Source organism: Tachysurus fulvidraco, chromosome 13, assembly GCF_022655615.1.
Source record: "Tachysurus fulvidraco isolate hzauxx_2018 chromosome 13, HZAU_PFXX_2.0, whole genome shotgun sequence".
NCBI lineage: Eukaryota > Metazoa > Chordata > Actinopteri > Siluriformes > Bagridae > Tachysurus > Tachysurus fulvidraco.
Window position 1 is genome coordinate 6,173,721 of NC_062530.1, and position 23,224 is coordinate 6,196,944.

At 37.6% G+C, this 23,224-nt stretch overlaps 1 protein-coding gene across 5 annotated transcripts in view; it reads right to left on the reverse strand.

Annotated features, from left to right (window-relative positions):
* The window catches only part of b3gat1a (beta-1,3-glucuronyltransferase 1 (glucuronosyltransferase P) a), a 104,396-nt gene that overhangs the window by 15,716 nt on the left and 65,456 nt on the right, over positions 1-23,224 (reverse strand). For 3 of the 5 annotated variants that reach the window (XM_027135464.2, XM_047822664.1, XM_027135796.2), the window contains 4 exons: positions 19,344-19,481; positions 19,144-19,266; positions 534-648; positions 61-186 (listed from right to left, as the gene is read on the reverse strand). In XM_027135464.2, coding sequence (XP_026991265.1) covers positions 61-172 — 112 coding nt within the window. In that variant the 5' untranslated portion in view covers positions 173-186; positions 534-648; positions 19,144-19,266; positions 19,344-19,481. The remainder of the gene's footprint in view (positions 1-60; positions 187-533; positions 649-19,143; positions 19,267-19,343; positions 19,482-23,224) is intronic. The other 2 variants (XM_027135710.2, XM_047822665.1) reach the window with 1 other exon arrangement.

Consider the following 23,224-nt stretch of genomic DNA (forward strand, 5'->3'; position numbering starts at 1 on the left):
GAATATTTTGGTGAATGAGTCATTCTGGTCATTTTAAAAAAAACAAAGAGGTCTGATTACCCTTTCGGATGGCGAGCAGGGGCGCGATGGCGCTCTGGTGCCAAACAGTGATGAGCAGAGTCCAAGGTAACACGATTAACACGATGGCAAGAATGTCTCTTCTCTTCGGCATCTCCAGGGTTGTTTCTGTGTTAACACAAATTTGTGTATTATTACATTTAGGTCGCATAGAAAGCTACATACTGTATGAAGTCCCTACAAATTAGTTGTTACTACAGAAATGCCTTTTGACCAATCAGAACAAAGAATACACTCAAGCTCATTGTTGTAATAAGTTATACTAACTCTACAGTAAAGGTTATAGCTGAACATGAACAAGGGGTGTGATATAACCTTATAGTGAAAGCATTAGTTTTTACCTTGGCAAAATCCTGTAACATTGCTGACTGAATTTATGATCTAGTACACTGTGTTGTATGTTTGTGTGTGTGTGTGTGTGTGTGTGTGTGTGCTTATAGGTCACCATCTCTTACCCGTTGTTATAAGCAATGGACAAATGTGTGTGTGACGTGCAGCTGCAAAAGCCGCTTGTTAGAGATCTCGCAACGGGCCATCATTGCTCAGGTCATCTTTTACAGGAGAGAATACCTACAATACACACACACACACACACACACACACACACACACACACACACACACACACACACACACACACACACATACAAAGATTAACCGTTATTATCAAAGCATCAAAATGATTTTTTCAATCAAGACGCCTGCCAACTGCATTATGAATGCATTTGTTCATTAAAGGAAAAATGTGTTCGATCTGTTTTGGAGCCTCTATTGTGTCTTTGGAGGAAAACAAATGAGAAGATATTTTGATAGCGATTAATTAATGAACGCATCTTCAAATCATAATAACAAGCTGGTGCTTCGGAAACTTGTTACTGACCTTTACACTTTTATCATAGTATAGAAAAGGACATTATTAATGCAGTAAATGTTTTCTGTTAAAGGGAGGCTTTTATTATGACACTGTAGTGTTTGACGTGTTAGTTCTCTCAGGATACAGAAATTTGGCTTATTACACATACATACACATATAATAAGAACTTGTTTGAACATGTTACTAGAACGGAACTGTTATTATGGACGTGGAAAATGGAGAGCGGTCTGATGAGCGTGTGAAGGCATCAGGAGTTTTCTAATAGAGATTTGTTCAGGCAGGTCTGGACTTCGTACAGACGATATACTGATGCCTGAAGAAATCCCTTGAGTCTGTGCTAGGGAAATAAATGTGCATCTCCAGGTCAGGACGCTTGTGGAGTGGAGGGGGCGGAGTTCAATTATCTGTCAATTTCCTCCTTCCCTCAACGGGCAATGCATATATCATCAGCAAAAGCATGTGGCTGAGAATGCTAACCATGACAGACCTTGAGTTACAGACCTCAAAAACAATGTCTGATACTCTAAGGTCCAGACAGTCAGGCGGATCTAACCAGCCGTGAAAAAAATCATCAGCTAACTGGTGGCTAACCAGTTGTCACAGAGATTACAGTTGTACGACAGGAGCGGTTCAGTGCACAAGCTTCTAATTTAACAGCGATGACTCTGCCGTGTTCATGACACGGCGACACTCTGAATCTTTATTACGCCGGAGACAAGCAAGGCCCCTCTGTTCAAATAATAATGTCTTATCTCTGCTGTGTCTACACAACATGCTGATTCGGACGCGCTCACTAATGTTTGGGTCGCTGAACAAAGACGGCGCTTAATGAAGAGCCGCATGTATACTTAGCAGCTCATTTCCTAAGTCTAGCCTCCGCTTTGAATACGGTTCTGTAATGACTGGAGCTTCCCTGAGGGGAGCAGCCACAATAGGTCGTTATTGACAAGCCTGTCACTTTATCTCTGCACGTCAGCGGAGGTGAAATCTAAAAGTGATGTATTGATTTCAGATGCCTGAAGCTGTATTAACAAAAAGAGTACAAAAATGTGCGTCACTTTCCATCTACGCTCCCTGGACCGAAAAAAAAAAAAAAATTAGTGCCATTTCTTTTCTCATGCTTGATTACACCTTCTCTCACCTAAACACCGGAGGCAATCATCCTGTCAGCTGAGGATGCTATCATCATATTCAGATAAATGGATGGAAATTTAACCCGTAGTTATTTTGGTGTTTTCTACCTGTTCTGAATAATTCTAAATTTTCCATGGCACGGATGCAAAGTTTCTAACTGTAAAATTCGCTAATAAATACTGCAGACCTCTGTGGTATCATTTTCTAAACATGTAATAAAGTGTAAGGAAACTCCACTACCCGTATCTATTTAGAGCTTTAAATATATGTACAAGTTTCCACATTATGAATTAAATACATAGTGGGTTCAGCCATTAAAATAATTAATTATTTAAACGGAAACGCTAAATTCACTAAAACACTGAAAAAAGAAGGATGTCTGGAGGATATGATACCCCCCCCCTCAATATATATGTATATATATATATATACACATATACGTATATATGTTTACACACACACACACACACACACACACACACACACACACACACACACACACACACACACACACACACACACACACACACACACACACACACTCACTCACATATACGCATACACACACACAAAAATACACACACACCTCTAGTATCAAAGACATGAACATTTCTGGCAAGTTTTCACATTTCTGTTTTTGTCCTTCAGCCGCTCCCTGTATGAAGTCGCCACATATATATGCATATTTAATTCTGATACAGGTTTTACACCTGACGCAACCCAAACATTTTATCCAGGCTTGGGAATGCCACTAAGATTTTAGACCCTCAGCTGCCGGCATTTGTTCCTTCTCCAGGAATTGAACCCAGACCATGACATCGAGAACGCAAGGAACCTGCTGCTTGACTACCAGGAACTTCCCTTTCATAACAGGGGAAAAACAATAATGCACCCAGTATTCATCTCTACTGCATATTTCTACCACTATATCTGTTCAAGCTGAATAAAGAAATAATTTACATGTGCTTATATTCTTAATTTGGTGAGAATATATTTTAAACCCGAGCTTCAGTCATGGTTAGTCATGTTGTATCTCCAGAAGGTTGGAAACATGTTAAATTTCTGTCTCTTCTATTACTCATAACAGGTTTGTAACATAACAGCTATCACACACGAAGCCTCTGCATATGGCTTTTCTTTTTTTCTTTCGGCTCTTGTTAAATCCTGAGAATGCTTAGAATAAAATAATGTTTTTAGGGTATTTGAGCTTTTTGTTCCATTTTTGTTATATAGATTGCTGAAAGTTAGATTTAGTAGTCTAGTTTTAAAGATTACCTTTATTTTATTGTTTGTATTTTGGATTCGATTTTGTTTCATGATTTTTATTTTTGTTTGAACTTTATTTCTTTAACATTCAGACGCTTGACCTGCAAACATCATACGATAATCTAATGCTATTGGTCGATACAACTCTTCTGTGTTGGGAAAAACTCCTCGATTTCTGTTCATTTGTCCTTTGACCTCAGCTACTTCAATACTGACTGCCTAATAATCCATCATCATTAAGAGTCTGCTGTGTGATCATGCGCGTATCTGCAGTCGTTCTCCGCAGACACAGCTTTATTTACAGGAGACTAGAGACAAAAAGCTTTCAGCACGATTCACTCTGACCTCTTAGACCACAAACATAAAAATGAAAAGAGCAAACAGGTCAAAGCAGGCAGAGGATTTTTTTTTTTAGCCAGAAAATTCTGAGCGAATGCACAAAATACAGCTCGCTCAAAGAACGTATCATGAAGAAGATGTAGAAAAAAACAGAGTAAATAAAGCGATATTCTCCAAGGACGTTTTGCGGTTCAACAGATACACCTGATAGAATGATTACATTCAGGACGAGTTAAAAAACAGTTTGGGCGTCAGAGAATAACTGCAAAAAAAAGAGGGATGGATGGATGATGCTCTTCACTGTGATGTGACAATGAGCGATTTTCTGACAAAAGGAAAGCACATTAGGGAATAAAGTCATGCTACAGAGTCTGTTCTGACTTTATTTATTAGAATCTCCAGCGCTTTCTGACAGCTTAATACACGATACTCATTTTTTATTCTGGTAGATGACCATTATCGAGCCTACAGAACCTGTGTGTTCCGTTCACCTCAAAATAACCCATTTTAAAGCTTTTATCTAATTGCAGAATATTACAGAAAAGTAATTTCCAGGTGCTCAGATTGAGTTCTCTAAAAAACACTAAAATCTAATTTGGATAAGAGTTTGTGTTCAGGTCTGTTTGACTCTGCCGAGCATCTTCTAGCATGTGGAGGGATTTTTGTGTGTATTTTTAAAGAAGAAGCATTTATTTTGTCACATATACATTAGAGCACAGAGACATTCTTTCTCCACATATCCTGATTTTAGAGTTTAGGGTCAGAGTGCAGATTCAGATACAGCACCCCTAGAATATTGAGGAGTAAGGGCCTTGTTCAAGGGCCCAGCAGAGGCAATAATTATCATTATTGTTATCAAATACCTTCTTTAAAACAAAATGATCACTATTATGGCATTATATCATTATTATGAGTTCAACTCAATGTGTATAATCATAGCTACATGTCAAAAAAGGCTGGAAGCAATAATGAAGTAAACATTTCTACATAAACAGAACTACTGTACGAAGACCACTACATCAATATAAACTAAACAAAGCCAGCTCTTTGATTTAAAGAGGAAAAAAAGAAAATCCAGACACAAATTGTGCTGTTTTTGTGAAAGATATTGGTTTGGAGAAAGTGTTATTCTGTCAGTCACACCTCCTTTTTTCACTACTTTCTTTTATTATGCAGCAGCCTTCATTGTCTTTCTTTCTTTTTTTTCGTCTGGTAAAAGGTTTTTTGAAACATCATATGTTTCATTCATTACTGAGATTCAAACATTTACTCAATATACGGGTAAAAGAGTGTTTTGAAATATAAAATGTTTAAGCTTTTGTTCTGATTCATTGATATAAAAGTTATAAAACAAGAATATATAACGCAATTTGTTAAAATAAATAAATAAATAAATAAATAAATAAATAAAGAAAGAAAGAAAGAAAGAATTAAATAATACAGGAAACATTTTGCAAAACAAAGTGGATATAGTTTTATAATTTAGTTATATTACAGCCTGATACAATCTACAATCAGTATCCCAGAATTACAAAGTGAAAACAGAATTCTGGATGTCTGTAAATATATTACAACAAATAAAATTAAAAAAATTAATTCGGGGTCTGAATACTTATTGTCAGGACTCAGCCCGGACTTTTGGCCATGGGTGACACTGGGGGTGTGATTACAAATATACAGTCAAACAAGTGTTGAATTGGTGTAAAGATCACATGGAGTTCAGATCTCCTCTTGGTATCATAGAGCTGGTAGATCTGTAGATGTCTCAGGATTTTCATAGAGTCAGCCTCATCTCAGTGGAGGTGCAAAATCTTCATTGTCTCCACACCTGTTCCTAATCGTGTCTCATTGTCTTTTGTATTTAACTGTGCCGCGTTGCCTTGTGCAGTGCGGAATCAACTGTTGTCTTTGTCCGGTCTAGTCTGTGTTATGTTTCATGTTTTTCGTTATTAAATTTTCATATTTTATTTGCTTTTAATAAATCTCTAGAAATCTGTTTTGTGAAGTGAAATAAATGAGGTCTGAATTCTTTCTGAATCTGCTGTATGTAGATAGATAGTTCAGTTTTTTTTTCAGATTGCTAATACAGTATAATTGTTTTACAAGCACAATGCTGTGAAATTTAAATAAATCAGTGATTCATCCATTGTTAAGCAGTCAACAGAAGCTGTAGATTAAGAGATTAAAGATGTCTATATTGTACACTGATATTATATACTACTAAATGCCAGAATTGCCTCAGGTTACTCATTATCAAACTATATAAATAAACAGTAATGTAACCAGACTACTGTGCTGAACAGCTTCTCGGCTCTGAGTTAAAGCGCATGATTTTTTTCATTCTCAGTAATAGGCGAGTAAGCAGGAGGTCCCTAAAACTGATGTTGAGGGGCGTGTCTGTGTCAAACACATCTGCCTCACCTCGACACCTCGATAAAAATTTAAACAGGTCAGCAGAGTGAAGATGCTGATTAGATTTGTTTATTTACAATTCTCTGTATTTGGCAGATGCCTTTATCCAGAGTACCTTATTCTATCTCACTTTAATACACCTGAACAATTAAGAGTTAAAGGCCTTGCTCCGAGGCAGCTTGGGACTCAAACTCACAACCTTCAAAGCCCTAGTCCAATACTTTAACCATTAGGCTCCACACAAAACGTAACCTAAGTGTTGTTTGAATGAGTGCTTTCACCTTAATTGTCATTGTCTATGTCATTTCTTGTTTTGTCTCCACCTCTTTTTTCCTTTTCTATTGTGTGATTGAATGGGTGAGGCAAAACAGAACATGAGGTAGAACATGTGAGTGGCGTGTCAGGACACAAAATAAAAGGTCCGGATCACCGAATGCCTTCATTGCCGTAGATGTTCATCTAAGGTTCAATACGATGCAGAAGAAATAGTTTTTAACTGGTGGTCTGTAGCAATCACCTGTGTGACCACTCTAACTAAAGCCTTGTCCAAACTCTAAGCCAAGCAACACATCATTATTATAATGTCTTTTTAATAATACGATTCTTTACACATTTTCCACTCATATCCTAACCTTTTCAGTTCTTTTACAAAGCCAGGAGAAATCCTTTAATAACCTCCGACATGAATGCCTGAACTAATAACTAGAAATGTTTCTTTTTTTATTCTAATTTCTGTATATTTCATTTTAGGGTTTATTGATGCTCAAGAATTGAATTGTCCATCTTCTTCTTCAATTTCTTTTTCAAAATCAAATATTAATAGACTACTTATTATGGATAGGGCTTGGCTTCTCTCCTGCAGGCTCATTGCCAGCAGTTACACAGATTTATACACTCCAGTTGATGCAATTTAACTGAAATATTCATATTGAATTTCGTACAAGAAAGTGATAAATATATTTACATGCATTAGCTTCGGGCAGACGTGTAACCGAGGCCAGGGCGAAAACTTTTTTTTTTTTTAACACCCTTTATTTGATATTCTCATTAATATTATTTATCACTTATTAATGTTTTTGTGTTGTCTTAATAAGAAAATTATATGTTATTTAAACTTTGAATTTTTCCATGTTAATCGTGCATATGAATTGTCTAAGTAACTTGGTCTTCTAAGATTTCATTTGATATGACAATGTGTTGAGATTTTTTTATTTATTTATTTATTTTTACCTCTAATCCATTTTCTTTTAGTATCGCATCGGTACGTTAGTCCGTCGACATTAACGCTAATACCACCATCAATGCCATCATGCTTAAGTTCTACTACATTACTAACCACCCAAGACAACTGGTCAGTGAGAAAAGAAGCTCTTGCTGCTGAAGAACTGAACAACATTTCAAATATGGAAACAAATGAAAGCCAAAACCGACTGTGACTGTAGCTAATTTAAATTGCTGTGCATGCTTTGGCTTCACACAGTAACACACACATACACAAGACGCGCAACCCACAAATACAGGCATCACAAGTCTAATGAGCAGAACACACACCTACACAACAAAAAACAAAGCAGGAGTTCAAGATCCTAACACAACACTCGTGATGCACAAATCCCGGCTCGTACAGTTGCTTCAAAATAAACTTCAAGAACTTTTTCAAACACAAGCTTTTTCTTTTCTGAGATATACTCGAGAGATTCTCATCAAACAGTCATTCGCTAAATTGGGACAGCGTGTATGAGGTGTGAAAGTTCATCGCTCTGTGTGGGTGCAAAGATGAATCAGGAAGCAGAGACGAGGCTACTGTGGGATTTTAATCTGGTCTTCGTGCCAAATAACAGTGATTTTTCAAAAACAAGCAATTAACCTTTTAAACTCTTGGCTCATTATTTATTTGTTAATCTTGGAGAATATTATTCAGTAAGTGCTGTGAATTTGTCCGCAATCACAGTAGACACTGAAAAGGATGCAAGGAATTTAAGTCTGGAGGTTAATTCAATCAAACACGTCATTATCAATCAAATGTGACATCCGTAAGTTACATTACATGTGTTTGGCAGATGATGTATTTTCCTGTATCCCCAGAAACTTTCTCTATCATGCTTAAATTTAATGTTACTACATCTATAATTATTCTTGGACAGTTGGTGCTTCGATGGGTTGTAGGAACCACAGCTCTAGGTTCAATCCAGAGTTCATATTGCCTCATAGGTTACCACCTGTGTGGAGCTTCATACGGTCTCCACATGTCCATTTGGGATCCCTTCAGGTTCTCTGGTTTGCTCCTACCTATACGAAACACGTTGGTATGTGTATTAGCTCCGTTAAATTGCCCCTATATGTGTAAGTGTGAAAGCATGGTGCTTTGTAATGGACTAGCATCATATTTATGGTGTATTCCCACCTCACAATGGTTCCCTGACCAGGATAAAGTGCTTACATAAGATGAGTTCATGAATTAACAAAATTATTACTCAAGAACTGTCAAAAAAAATGACAGACTGGTATTTCTGACAATTTTTTCAAGAATGCCTATCTGGTCAATCCAGGCACTTAGCATTAAGTATGCAGTGTGTGTGTGTGTGTGTGTGTGTGTGTGTGTGTGTGTGTGTGTGTGTGTGTGTGTGTGTGTGTGTGTGTGTGTGTGTGTGTGTGTGTGTGTGTGTGTGTGTATAAGACAGCACTAAGTCTTGCAGCACTAACTTTATTACAAGACCATTAAAATCCTCCTGCTCTGTAAGAGTATCTACTGAATGAACTACTGCAGCAAGAAGGCAAGAAAAGTGAAGCTCCTCTAATGAGGGAAGATTCCACTTTCAAAAGATCCTCAAGTCCCTGATCCATAATTACAGGCTTGTGTGTTGGCAAAAACACATAATTATATGATTTTGATCAGTGCTAATTAAACCATAGGGAAATAACCCAAAGCGAGCTTTTTTGGATGGTGGAAAAGTAATGGTTTTAATGAAAGGTGCACAGATGTCCTCCTAGATACTTGAGAGTTTTAGCATTGTATGTGTTGTCCACTTATTATATGCAACAAATAAAGAAAATTCGGATTTGCTCATAATCGTAAGAGATTGTGTTAAGCAAATGAATACTGAAGATATATAGAATGACGAGCAAGACACCAAATCAGCCACGACTATGAATAAAAGATTAAAAAACAAAACAAAAACAAAAGCAATCTCAGTCAAAAAAATGACTCATCTTACTGCTTGCTGTAAAATAGGAAACATGACCTTTAAGAGTTGCAGAGGGTTATCAGATTCTCTACGGTTCAGTTACCTTCCACCAACCTCTGAATGATTCAGCAGAGTTCATAAACAACATGCAGCTAAAAGTCCTGCACTGATATTACTCTATACCGCGGTGTTATTGTTGGGTTAGTCCCCTAATTAAACTGTGGTATCATTAAAAGGTTACACACACAAAAAATAAATAATCTATGGGTATAATTTTCCAGCACAGAAAGCAAGACCTTCATGTACTCATTTAATTTGCACTATCAACATTTCAATACTCTGCTCTGCTCTCATACCATGTAATTTACTAATACAGTCAAACATCCATTCAACTCTGGTGTTTTCTTACTTGTATAATTATTCAGGTTGATGATGTGCGTGATATATTCCTTTGACACACCGTCATTAGCTGCGAACCTGCTACCAGGATTGATTTCCGCTGATGAACTTCTTAATGTCGCAAGTAATTAAAATGTATATGTGCTCCACTACTGTTTGCTTTATTATTTTAGGGCACGGAGATGACTGCAGAAAATGTGTTTCTCTCTGTCACACACACAAACACACACAAACACACAAACACACACACATATAACGTTTCTTAAATGCCTTGTGCATAATGTAGCTGAATATCCCTACCCGCAGTAGCATAAAGGACATCTTTCTTTAACAAAAGCAGCAGTGAATTACAAAGAAGCTATTTTATTCATGGGAGCAAGCCGATAATGTAAAATGGGCAATGTTCCTGCATTTATGTTTAAAAGATATCACACATAGATCTGTGCAAATACAGACTCCATTGGGCCGTAGACTTGACATACACTCACAGATGACTTTATCAGGAACATTCATGTGCGGTGATCATTGTCCAGTTTAAGATGACTTTTGCTTTGAGACATGGTCATTATCCTGCTGGAGGTAACCATTAGGAGAGGGGAAATTGTTGCATAAAGGGTAGCACATGCTCAGTAACAATGCTGAGATACTTGCTCTGGCATTCATGTGATGATTGATTGGTATTAACAGGCCCGAAGTATGACGAAAATAATTCCCCACACCAATACACCACCTTCACCAGCCTACACTGTTGCCAAAAGACAGGTTGGGTCCATGGATTCATGCAGAAATCAAGATCCATCAGACTAGGCTACACTTTTCCAGTGTTTGGCTGGCAAATTTTGGTGAGTCTGTGCCCACAACAGCGTCTGCTTCCTGTTCTTGGCTGACATAAGTTGAACTCGATATTGTTCTGTGTTACCACAGTTGTACAGACTGGTTGAGTTATTGCCATCGTTCTGTCTGAGTTTTAGTCCTCTCTGAACATGAGCTTGCATGTTCTCCCATGCTTCTGTGGTTTCTTGTTCAGGCTGATTGGCATCTCTATGTTGTCTGTAGTGTGTAAATTGGTGTATGTGTATGTGCGCGATTGTACCCTGTGGTGTACCGGAACCCTGTCCAAGAAAACCCCAGACATGTGCCCCAAGTCCCCTGCATTGATGGTTAGATAGATGGATGGATGAATGAATAGATCAATTGAACTGTACAAATTTAAAACTAGAATTTCAATCAGTATTAAAATATATTTTACTCAGCACTAAGCCACTTCAGGAAGAGGTAGATCTTCCCCCGGTGTTTAAAGCCAGGGACCTCAGTGCCAGAACAGAAAAGAGTCTTTCTCTATACCTACTTCTTACCCTGACAGATGATGGGACCAGTCGAGCAGTCCTGGTAGCTCCGAGGGAGCGATCTACAATGCGAGGCGTGATAAGAGCATCATAACCAATCATGAACACCTGCACGTACATGCAATAATACAAGCAGCCATTCATCTAGCAGCTGCAAATCAGACATCAGAATGGTGAATAATGTGATCTAAGTAGCCTTGATTGTAGTGGCTAGTGGACAGAAACGGAGATATTTTAATGCAGTCTAGGGGTTACACATGGTGACGCAGGGGAATGGCTTGAGCTTAAGCTGACTGAAAGGCCATGGTAAGTAACTCTTACCCCATGATGAACAGAAAGTATCTCAGAATGCAATACAATGAACCTTGAGTTGTGCGAGTTGTGGTTCTACTTCTGGAAGCCAAGAACAGGAATCTGGGGCACAATGAATCCATGCACACTGTAGCCTCAGTAGAAACCTGGTTACTGTTAACTATCATGTCTTTTGTGGATTTTTACATGAATTACGCAACAGTCCTGAACTGCATTAGCTTTCACATTTGATGTGCAACGATTAGGTTCAGTCTTAACCAGTGAAGTGTGAACGGATTCATCCCGCTGTTCGGGTTTCCAGCTCTACAGATCAGGAAAGATTAGAGTTATATGCTCACAGGGACTTGCTGGAGGTCATGACTGTGCATTTATTAAGCAAGAAAATGTCATGCAGCATCGGTTACAGTTCAGCTATGACCTGAAAAGACATATCCTTTATAGCACTTACTGGCATTTCATATTGCTGCATAGTCACAGTCAGTCACATTGAAATGTGCAGTTTGGGGAAACACTGACACACTGATGCTGCCGGGTATCAGTAGCAACTGAGGTGCTGTGTCAGTGGTTTGGAACTTGAGCGATGATTTTGCTGAGAAACCTCAGAATGCAGCAACATTACCAATGTCATTTCTAAGGAGCTGTGACACTGAACAAGAAGAGGTTCTATAGAGAATGCAGAGAGCACAGCGAGGCAGTAAAAGTATGTAACCAATAGGCAAAAACAAAACGAGTGCTCAAGGGGACGTGGGTTTAAAATCCCAAGAAAAGATCTGGAAAGATTAACTACAAGCTATTTGATGAAATGTGGGTTTGTGCTTAAACGCAGGACATTTTTAGCTGCCCTGTGTTCAATTATACTTAATCCACATTAGGCAGAATGAGAACATTCAAGCCAGAGTCTACAAAATAGAATAATCCAGCCACAAGTTGACATCTTCCTGTGTCAACTATCTCAGTTTCTGCACAGCTCCTCACTTTCTCCTCTTCCAAGTTTAGAAAGGCTTAGTGACAGCACTAGTGTGCTTCAGGGAACCGGAGCACAAACTGCACTGGCTTCCAACCAAACCATTAAACAGCGGCTGGAGGGAAGCACAAACCCTAATTAACTCTCATGGGACGGCCACATTACACATGGAAATGGCTTCGATTAGGCCTCCCCATGATAAATTCCTGAAGAAGACAAAGTGCAAGAGCTTTAATGGAGTCATCGGGGTCAGAGTTGCTGCAGGGAGAAGGGAGGAGCGGTGCTTAGTTGTAGGGGGTTGCTGTAATCATGTCATCAGTGTTCTATTCAATCATGGAGCAAGTCAGAATTCCAGATCTTTTGTTGGTGGCTTCCAGAGGCATAAATGATGAGCCTTTGATTAGAAAAACAAAGCTAATATACTGCACAAACCGAACGATGGCTTAAGTTATTCTATCTAGAAGCACTTTAGGAAGCTCTTAGGATGAAAATATATAGACAGCAACGTTGTATACGTACAGTACATTCACAATGTTCACAGTTTTTTCTGTCCAGACTTTAATATCAGTTGTACAGCCTGCAGTCTGCAGAACTTGGAAATCTTTGTTCAATCGTGGGCGCGAAAAGATCATTAAACCGTAACATTCTAATTTGAACTACAATTAAATTTTGAATTCACAGTTCTGGTTGGTCAGAAAGTGTTCAGTAATTCCAGCTGCAAGTTTTATAAATGCACTCGTTTTAATATTTTCATTTCTATAAGGGGAAAAAAAAATGTGGCAAGGAAAAAGTCCCTTAGATGGAAAAAGAAGAAGCCTTCACAGGAACCGGACACAAAAAGGAACCTCATACTTATTTGTGTTGGTTGTTCAATCCGCCACATAAATGCCCTTCACCCGCTGTGGCCATTTATGGTCTGAAGAGGACAGCTATGGAAGGCGAAAGTGCTCAAGTGATCAGCAGGTAGGTCTGCCATTCTCTGTTCTTCTAACCTACCCCTTAACTTGGAAACTATGAAACATCTGCTTGATGTCTGTCATCACTGCAACTGGCTCAGTTCTGAAGCGCATGAGGATCCCAAGCAAGCTATTATTAAGATCTGGACCTCGAAGGAGAACATCATTTAAGGATACGCCGTTAAACCGTGCACTTGAATCAAACTTGAAGCTGGACTTCCATGACAGATAATTGGCAGGTTGATCAAACACTTTAACACTTTAAGCCCTGCAGTAATGAGATCTATACAAGATAAATAAACAGCCAATGCAGGATATGCAGGATAGCTTCAAATGAAAGGGGTTTAATAAATAATGAAGACAAAACAGTAAGAGACGATAACCAAAACAATATGAATGACGACACTTAACAGGGACTAAACATAACAAAGGGTAAAAAAAAAGGGGCATTTGGCAACGTGGCTCACTTAAATACAAAAGACATGATTAGGAACAGGTGTGGAGACAGGGAGGAGCAGGCGAAGGGGGGCAGACACGTGAAGAGGAAGGTAAACAAAGTCATGTGGCCAAGAGTCCTGACAATAATCCATATCCGATTATGACTAACTTCCCCAGTGTAAATATCAAAGCAAGTTTAGGACAAAAGTCTCTGACTCTGCCGCATGTGCCAGTAATTAAACTAATTAGAAAGCAATCATAGACTTATATTCACAGAAGATTTAAATTAAGCTCTGTAAATGAACTTAATCCTAACAATAAATACATTAACCCTTTATTGGTGTGTATAAACCTGCCTCATTAATGTACGCTGTAATTTTGTACGGTGAAACTCTTACCCAGTAAATGACTGCACTCGGTATAAATATCACAACGAGTGGCAGGAGTAACACTGACCTGATTAAGTTCAACTTTTATATATTTTCACCAAAAGCAGGTCAGGATCATTATATGCAACTCCCACGCTCCACGAGTACACAAGCATTTTGCCTTTTTTTTATTTCTTGCTCATAAAATATGCACAAAGGCCTGATTACTAACTCACATAAAGCTTTATGTGAACTGGAAAAGGCTATAATTCATCTGCAGGAAGTTTTAACAACATAATTTATGGGATAGATGGATTGCACAGGAATTAAGAGCAAGAATTAACATCACAATTTAACCAAGAATGTACAAACTATAATTATTTACAGCTCATACTTGCTGATTAGAAACTAGCATGCTGCAAAATATACCCTAATACCTGTTATTTACAGCACAGCTTTATGCCTGTCCATATTTTATTACGGAGCGCTTCCATATTAATCACGCTAATGATTAATCGATGACATACGGGAGCCGATACTGTAAATCTTTGAGTAATCAGATTAACACTAGGGCTGCTGCAATGCTTGCAATCATTAGATTTATTGTGCATTCTTTGTGGCAGAATACAAGCTGATTGAGATAATAAACCAATCTGTTGTAAACTGCAGGGAGGCAGGTCTGAATTTTCAGTCATGCTGGTTCATTAGGGTGCAGTAAAGGTCATAGTGGATAAACAGTTTCAAACAGAAGAGTAACAAAGCTACAGTAGGAAAGAACATTTTGAAGTACTTTTTCTAACCATCTCACATACAATGCACAATCATTCATATATATATATATATATATATATATATATATATATATATATATATATATATATATATATATATATATGAGATAAAATAAGAATAAACATAAATAAATAAATAAATAAATACATGCAATTAAAGTTTAAAATTATTTTAAAAAATATTAATTTAAAATTTAAAATACTATAGAAAAGATATTAGAAAAAAATACTAGAAAAAAAAGATATTTAGCGGGTAAACACAGAAAAGATTAGAATTATCAGTCCAAAATTCGGGAACGAACAATGACAAGACTTGGCAGAGACAAGACATAAGTCATAGCAAGCACTCGTGGCAAAGAAAATAAACAAAGAGGAAAGATTATATATTAAAAAACACGAACACCATAGCAGCTGCAACTCTTGAGCTGCAACTCTGCAGTGGGGTTATTTCATGACACTTATGACTTTGTAACAAGCCTATGATATTGTGGACTTATAATAAATGTCCCCTCACAGAAAACTTCAGCACATCAACAAGGTGTCAGGACTCAAACTGGACTTTTGGCCATGTGCATTTGTTTACCTTCCTCGTCATGTGTCTGCCCCCCTTCGCCTGCTCCTCCCTGTCTCCTCGCCTGATCCTAATCGTGTCTTTTGTATTTAAGTGAGCCACATTGCCGAATGCAGCGCGGAATCATTAGTTATGTTTGCCCTTAGTTATGTTTAGTCCCTGTTAAGTGTCATCATTTGTGTTGTTTTAGTTATCGTCTTTTACTGTTTGTCTTTATTATTTATTAAACCCCTTTCATTTGAAGCTATCCTGCATACGGGTCTGTCTCCTTCCATCACAAGGATACAATCCCACACGATATGGGCACATATCGATATTTGTGGATGTTTTATTATTAGAAGATCACATGAAATTAGCAAAAAATAATTGAACAACTCAAAATAGCAATTTAAAAGTACGATAAATATGATAAATAACTTCCTTCACACACTGTATAACTTCAGGAGCACGATTTAGTATAGCATGGCCACACAATTAACTGTCTGTGCACAACATATTTAAAAAAAAATCTAATTAATAGGAAAAACTTCCGAGTAATGGAGGTGCAAGGAATATCATTTTATTAAACCACATTTGCAGTGATAAATGCAATAATTACTTGGACTATTCATAGAACAATATGCTGACAATATTCTAGACTCCTGTTAGATGTTTATTTCAAGGCTTGCAATTTGAATCATTTTTTAAATGAATTGTTTTTAATTGTCTGCACTTGTTACTTTGCATTATATCCCTTTTTTCAATTCATAATTTTTCCTTGATTTATTTTTATTCTGGCTTAATAAAGTTCAGAACTACATACAGAAAATTTACGTTAGCACTTGCGTATTCCATATCCGAGTATGACTAACTTCACCTGTGTAAATATTGATGCAAATTTAGGACTCAAGTCTCTGTGTAACGAGTCTGTCTGTGTTTCCCCTTGTTTCTGTCTGCTGTCATTTCCCTGATGTTAATTGTTGACCCCGCCCACCTATCTGTTACCATGAACATTAACTACACTCATTTTCTTCCTCAGGTGGCTTGTCTTAGTCTGTGATTGCCTCTGTCTTCTGATTGGTTCTTGTTCCCTATATATACACTGTTTGTTCATTCCCTTGTTGTGAGTAGTTATGGGTGTTTAGCCTGTCCCGTCCCCTGTCCCGTCCCCTGTCCCGTCCCCTGTCCCGTCCCCTGTCCCGTCCCCTGTCCCGTCCCCTGTCCCGCCTGCCTGTTTTTGTTCATTAAAATAGTAAACTGCATTTGGATCCTCACTTGCCTTTGTCTCTCCATGTCACATCGTGACACTCTGCCGCATGTGCCAGTAATTAAACTAATTAGAAAGCAATCATAGACTTCTATTCCCAGCAGATTTATCTCTGTAAATTTAATTAATACGTTTAATAATTAATACAATAAATACATTAACCCTATAGACTTTCTTGATGTGTATAAACCTGCCTCATTAATGTATGTTATAATTTTGTACGGTGAGTCTCTTGCCCAGTAAATGACTGCACTTGGTATAAATATCACAAGTGGCAGGAGTAACACTGACCTGATTAAGTTCAACTTTTATATATTTTCACCAAAAGCAGGTCAGGATCATTATATGCAACTCCCACGCTCCACCCGACCCGAAGTGACCCGAATCACTTTTTACCCGAACCCGACATGCATAATTTTTTTTAAAGAAATACCTAACCCGAGACAAACCCGAAAAAATTCGACCCGAGTCTGACCCAACCCATTGGCAATTTTTTTTAACCCGACTGGACCCGAATGTTGCGTAACTGTACACTAAAGTAACCGCTACAGAGTGGATTCAAAATTGATTGACAGGTCTGTTTCAACGAAAATTAGCTTACTGCCAGCCACATGTCGCTAACCACATGTCGCAAGTGTTCTTGGCAAACAGAGGAGAGGTTGGAAGAGGACTCGAGTCACTGCACACACACACGCGATACAGTAGTTCGGGTCTTCTCGGGTCCGTTCGGTAAAAACACATTCATTTTAAATTACCTGAGCCCCGATGCCGCTATTATTAGACCCGACCCGTGTCCGAGGTACACGTGAAACTTTTAGACCCGAACCCGCTCGGGTCTCGGGTCAGACCTCGAGTTTTCGGATCTAAGTGGACCGGTGAAGACTTCTATCCACGGGTACACAAGAATTTTGCTTTTTAAAAATTTGTTTCTCATAAAATATGCACAAAGGACTGATTATTAATTCACATAAAGCTTTATGTGAACTGCAAAAGGCTGTAATTCATCTGCAGGAACTCTTAACAACATAATGGATGGGATAGAGGGATTGCACAGGAATTAAGAGCAACAATTCAGTATTCAGTATATTTACTTTTACAGCATTTGTCAGACTTCTTTCTCCAGAGTGACGTATAATCAAAGTCTCTATCAATGAATATATTAACCTAACAATGGTTCACCAGGTTAAAGACCAAGGATACCATCAACCTAACACAGTAGTATACCTACTTCTTACCCTGAGAGATGGTGGGACCAGCCGAGCAATGCTAATACTTTCCAAACTTTATAATAAGTGATAAGTGATAAGACTTTCAGCTCTATTTAGGGACTCTTCAGACTCCCAAATGACTTATCGTCATGCAGTTTATAACTCTACAAAATGCAGAAACGTTCAAGAAGTGTTAATACATTTACAGTATCTGGCAGATACCTCTATCAACGTATACTTTTTACCACAATTGTTGCCCATCTGTGGCAGCTTGGTTGACCTACAGTAGGGTTTGACTTCACAACATTCCTTTCTGTAGTCCAACAACATAACCAGTGAGCTACCACATCCACCAATGACCGCTAACTTCTTAGTGCCGGACACCACAGCACACCTTCAAAGGTCTTGTTTTAAATTTATTACGACTTAAAATTAATACTTTGATCCTTATGCAAGATGCTGTATTTTGCTGACCAAAGACATTCAGGATAGTTATTTGTCCACCTTAGACCTAGTCTAACACAACAAGGTGTGCTGTTATTGTAAATGATCAGTGACGGGGCGGTTTGATGTGGATCAAATGTTAAGCGAAGTTACCATTACCTCCTCAAAGATTCCAATAACAGCTCATCCTGATGTGTTTTATTCCTCTTACGATATAGCAATTTTATCACCAAGAATTTTTCAAATTACTAAAAACTTGTGGAACGTCCACCAGTAGTATTGTGGAAAGTTCCTTATGTTATATTGTAGCAGCTATAGACAAATCTCTGTTGTTCTCTGTGTTAAAGGGGGATATGCCCACAGAATATCATAGGCTATGATGAGAACACAGAAAACAGGAAACTGAATCTAGGCACAGGGATAGAGGATACCTCAGAGGATCCTTGTGGTCTCTTGTCTCTTGACAGGCCCCTGCAGTGGTAGCTGAGTGAATTTGTTTAATTGTGCCTACACAATATGCTAATGGCGCTGTAACCCATTTACAAAATGTTAATTCAATTATTTTAAAGAGGAAAATTGTTATAATTTGTTCTTTTAACTCTAAACCAGTAATATTGTACTGTGATACCTTGTCCTGTGTTATTTTCACTCTAAACCAATCATATTGTATTCGTTGTAAACACAAACTTTCTGATCGCTGGGAGCCTGCGGTCTATATTGTGCAAAATATGGCAGATGATTTACCTGTCTATACTGTGTGCCCCAATGGTAAAGATGGAACAATTAATACCTTACAGAGAGACTTGCACCTACCATGTGGTTTTCTTTCTGACGTGAGCTCAAAACCAGCCCAGAGCAAGCTCAGGACAAGGAGAAGTCCCACTCAGTGGAATGAGGAAATTACTTGCATGGATAAGGAAGATGACACTGTAGATCCTATTACAGAGAGAAGATTTACTCAAGTCTATAGATTCCAAGGCAAAAGAACTAAAATATGTCTCAATTACACTTACCTGAACCGTATGTATTACCCGAAGCTCTAATATCTACTGATGGAAGTGTAGTTGATGAAATTATGGCATCATTTGCGGAATTGGAACAACCTCCACCCCAGTCCTTATAAGTCATGCCTGTCACATCCCTTAATGACACTACAGAAGAACAAGAGCAAACAGAGGAGTAATTGAAGCTTTAACATCAAAGTAGTTTGTCTTTTGTTAGAATTTAGAAGCGATGCCATCAAATTAACCTAACCTATTATAGACCTAATTAAATACCCCTAAATTATGTGCTGATTGTCAGAGCGTCACTGTCATTGTCACTGTCATTAGATGTATTTGATGTCTCCTTGCGAGAACGCTCTGAATCCAAGACAAGCGAGAGTGTGAGAGATGATAATTAACAAAAACAAATACATTTACTAACCAACACTTGGTAATCCCCTTATTTATATTGCTTAAACATTGTTGGAAGGTGTTGGTTGATATTGGAAGCACAAATGTTTCTAAGGAAAACATATAGGGACTTCTGCAAATTTAGAGTGGGTGAGTGTAACCCAGTTCATAATGTTAATTTAATTATTAAAAAGAGGAAAATTGTTATAATTTGTTCTTTTAACTCTAAACCAGTAATATTGCACTGTGATATAGCCACCCAGTTTGCTGAGAAATCTATCGTTGTATCCAGGAGGAGATACGATTGTCCTTACAGATTCAATTCCGAGACACATCAAAGAACCTGCAGTGTGTGGTATGACTGGTATCTACACGAGTCCACCTGAAGACTATTTGGGAGGACATTGAGGACAAAGAAATCGAATAGTCATATTGACAATTTTTCTGCACATACTGTACACACGCACGTATACTGTACATAATGAAAATACACTGATAAACATAAACCTACATTCATTTTTTATTTTAAGTTTTGTAAATTTGTACTATTTTGTTAATTCACTAAACTTCTTTAAAGTGATTCTGTTTGTTTGTTGTGTTGCTTTGTCTTGCCTGAACTCCAACGAACCTCGCAGCAGTGTATTTTCCCATAGATGGGTTACAGTGCACACAATTTAGTCATGGCCACAAGATACTGAATTGTTTTGTCATATATACATTATGGCACAGTGAAATTCTTTCTTTGCATATTCCAACTTTAGAGGTTAGGGTCAGAGCACAGGGTCAGCCATGATGCAGAATCACTGGAGCAGTCAGGGGCAAGGGCCTTGCTCTTGGGCCCAAACCCCTATCCTTTGATCAACAACCCAGAACCCCAACCATCTGAGCCACCACTTTATATACTTTACTCATGCCATTTTTAGTTAAAGTAAATTGTACCCACTGGTCAGGGACAATACTGCTGATCAGTGTGTTTTGGAAAATGATGCTTGATTGGTGTTAACAATAAAAAGGTCAATGTTTATGTCTGAGGATGCATTCATGTTGACACAAATTTTATTCAAACTCAAGATTCTTCAGACCAGGAGATATTTTAATAATCTGCAACTGTTCAATTTCTGCCAGCTGTAGCATCATATTTCTGTGAAATTTGATATGACCTTCTACTGTTGCAGTCCATCCTCCTCAAGGTTTAATGTGTTGTGTGATCTAGGCTCATTTTCTGCCTACCTTGGATATAACGAATGGATATTTAGAGAGTCGATAATACACTATGCTGATAATGAAACCTTAAGTATCACACAATAACGATATACATCAACCCTTATGATAATGTTGTATATAAAAATTACTAGCACTTTTTTATTGTTGTTATATTGCAGCACATCAGAAAACAGGACAGCGAATCTAGGGATAGGGATAGATATATAAATAGATAATTAATATTTTAATTTTATTATAGATATATTGTATTTTACGGAAGTGTATTGCATTCACTTGAAGAAAAAAAATCGACTCTGTTTTTCTGAATTAACGAGTCAATTATCTTAGAATTATGAGATAATTTTTCATGAATAAAAAGTTTTTTGCTCTGTTTTTTCTGAATTAACGACTTAATTATCTCAAAATTATGAGAATCTTTTTTGAAAAACATTTTTTTCACTCTGTTTTTATGAATTACTGAGTTAATTATCTCAGAATTATGAGAATAATCTTCATGAAAAAAATGATTTTGCTCTGTTTTTCTTATTTTTTTGACATTAATCTACCAGTCTTACTATTTTCTTTCAATAGAGCAAATCTGTGATTTTGGACAGTCTTGGGAAAATGTGGTGATGTAGTGGCTTACTAAATAGCACTGATGAGTTACACTTCTTGCAATTGTGATGCACATGTGAGATTTAGGCAGAAGTCCAAAGGAATTGATATTGTAAAAATGTCTGTCCTTAATAATTAGTAGATCTGTTATTTCTCACAGTTTTAGGTTTTGTTCCCGTGGTTTGAGGCTACTGTCTTACAGACACTGAGAACAAGGCAGGAATGTATCCTACATGCCAGATCAGGATATCACAAACAGACACACACACACACACACACACACACACACACACACACACACACACACACACACACACACACACACACACACACACACACACACACACACACACACACACACACCTAGGAAGCAATTTGCAGTGGCAAATGCAACTACTGGCATGTTTTGTACAAGATGGGAGGATAACAGTGTCACCAATATGCCACTCAGAAAGATGGCACACCCAGGGTCAGATCACATGTGAGGGATTTTGCTTACTATGTAGTCATATAATATATAAAACTCTTCTTGTTTTAAATTCTCATTGAGCAAAATAATTTTTTTTCATGAAGATTATTCTCATAATTCTGAGATAATTAGCTCATTAATTCATAAAAACAGAGTGAAAAAAATGTTTTTCAAAAATACATTCTCATAATTTTGAGATAATTAAGTCGTTAATTCAGAAAAACAGAGTAGATTTTTTTTCCTCGGATGAATGCAATACACTTCCGTAATATTTAAAGTTTTAAATTAATATTTTAAAAATAATTTTAAACTTTAATTTAATATACAATCTTTATTCTTTGTAGATTTTCTTTGCCACGAGTGCTTGCTATGACTTACTGTTTGTCTTGTCTCTGCCAAGTCTTGTCATTGTTCGTTCCCGAATTGTGTACTGATAATTCTTTTCTGTGTTAATTAGTGGACAAATATATTTAAATATATTTGTCCACTTATTAAAACCTTAGTGTGTCGTGTCATCAGTGTGAAGAAATAGTGTTGAAAAACACGGCTAAGTACAACATGGCTGAAGTACAACACTATTGCTTCACCTTGATGACACGACACAACAAGGTTTTAATAAGTGGACAAATATTTAGCGGGTAAACACAGAAAAGTGTAGTAGGGCAGTACAGGTACTGCGGTTACAGGTTAAACACGGTTTTCACAGGCTGGGTACAGGCTGTCCTTCACTCCAGTTTGTGTGTGCTCTAGATCGCCTGCACATATTTACGACTGTGGCCGTTTGTATTTGATTACGTTCTGGCTTTGTTCTTTGTTTTTCACGCTCATGCTGGTAGTTTAGGTGAAGTGTGGTTAGTCCGAGCCGTCATTTAAGCGAGAGATGCTGTTAACGGTGCCTGCTTACTGTAGCTTCACCGGTCAATAGTTTTCCATATTTTAACTAATTATTGTGCAATAAAAGTATTTTGTATTTATATCCATGTCTCCTGTGTTCAGTAACGAACCTGTGTGCTATATTTTGGGTATAAATTTCCCCGTTCACAGAAAGTTTTTTTTTTTTTTGTGAGAATTCAGAAGTGATGTCATCAATTGAGTAATAGTTTGTTCATATATAGTGGAAGATTTTGTCAGTGGAAAGAAAATGTAGAAGCCAGAGGATACCCAAAATATAACGAATGGATATTTATAGAGTCGATAATACACTATGCTGATA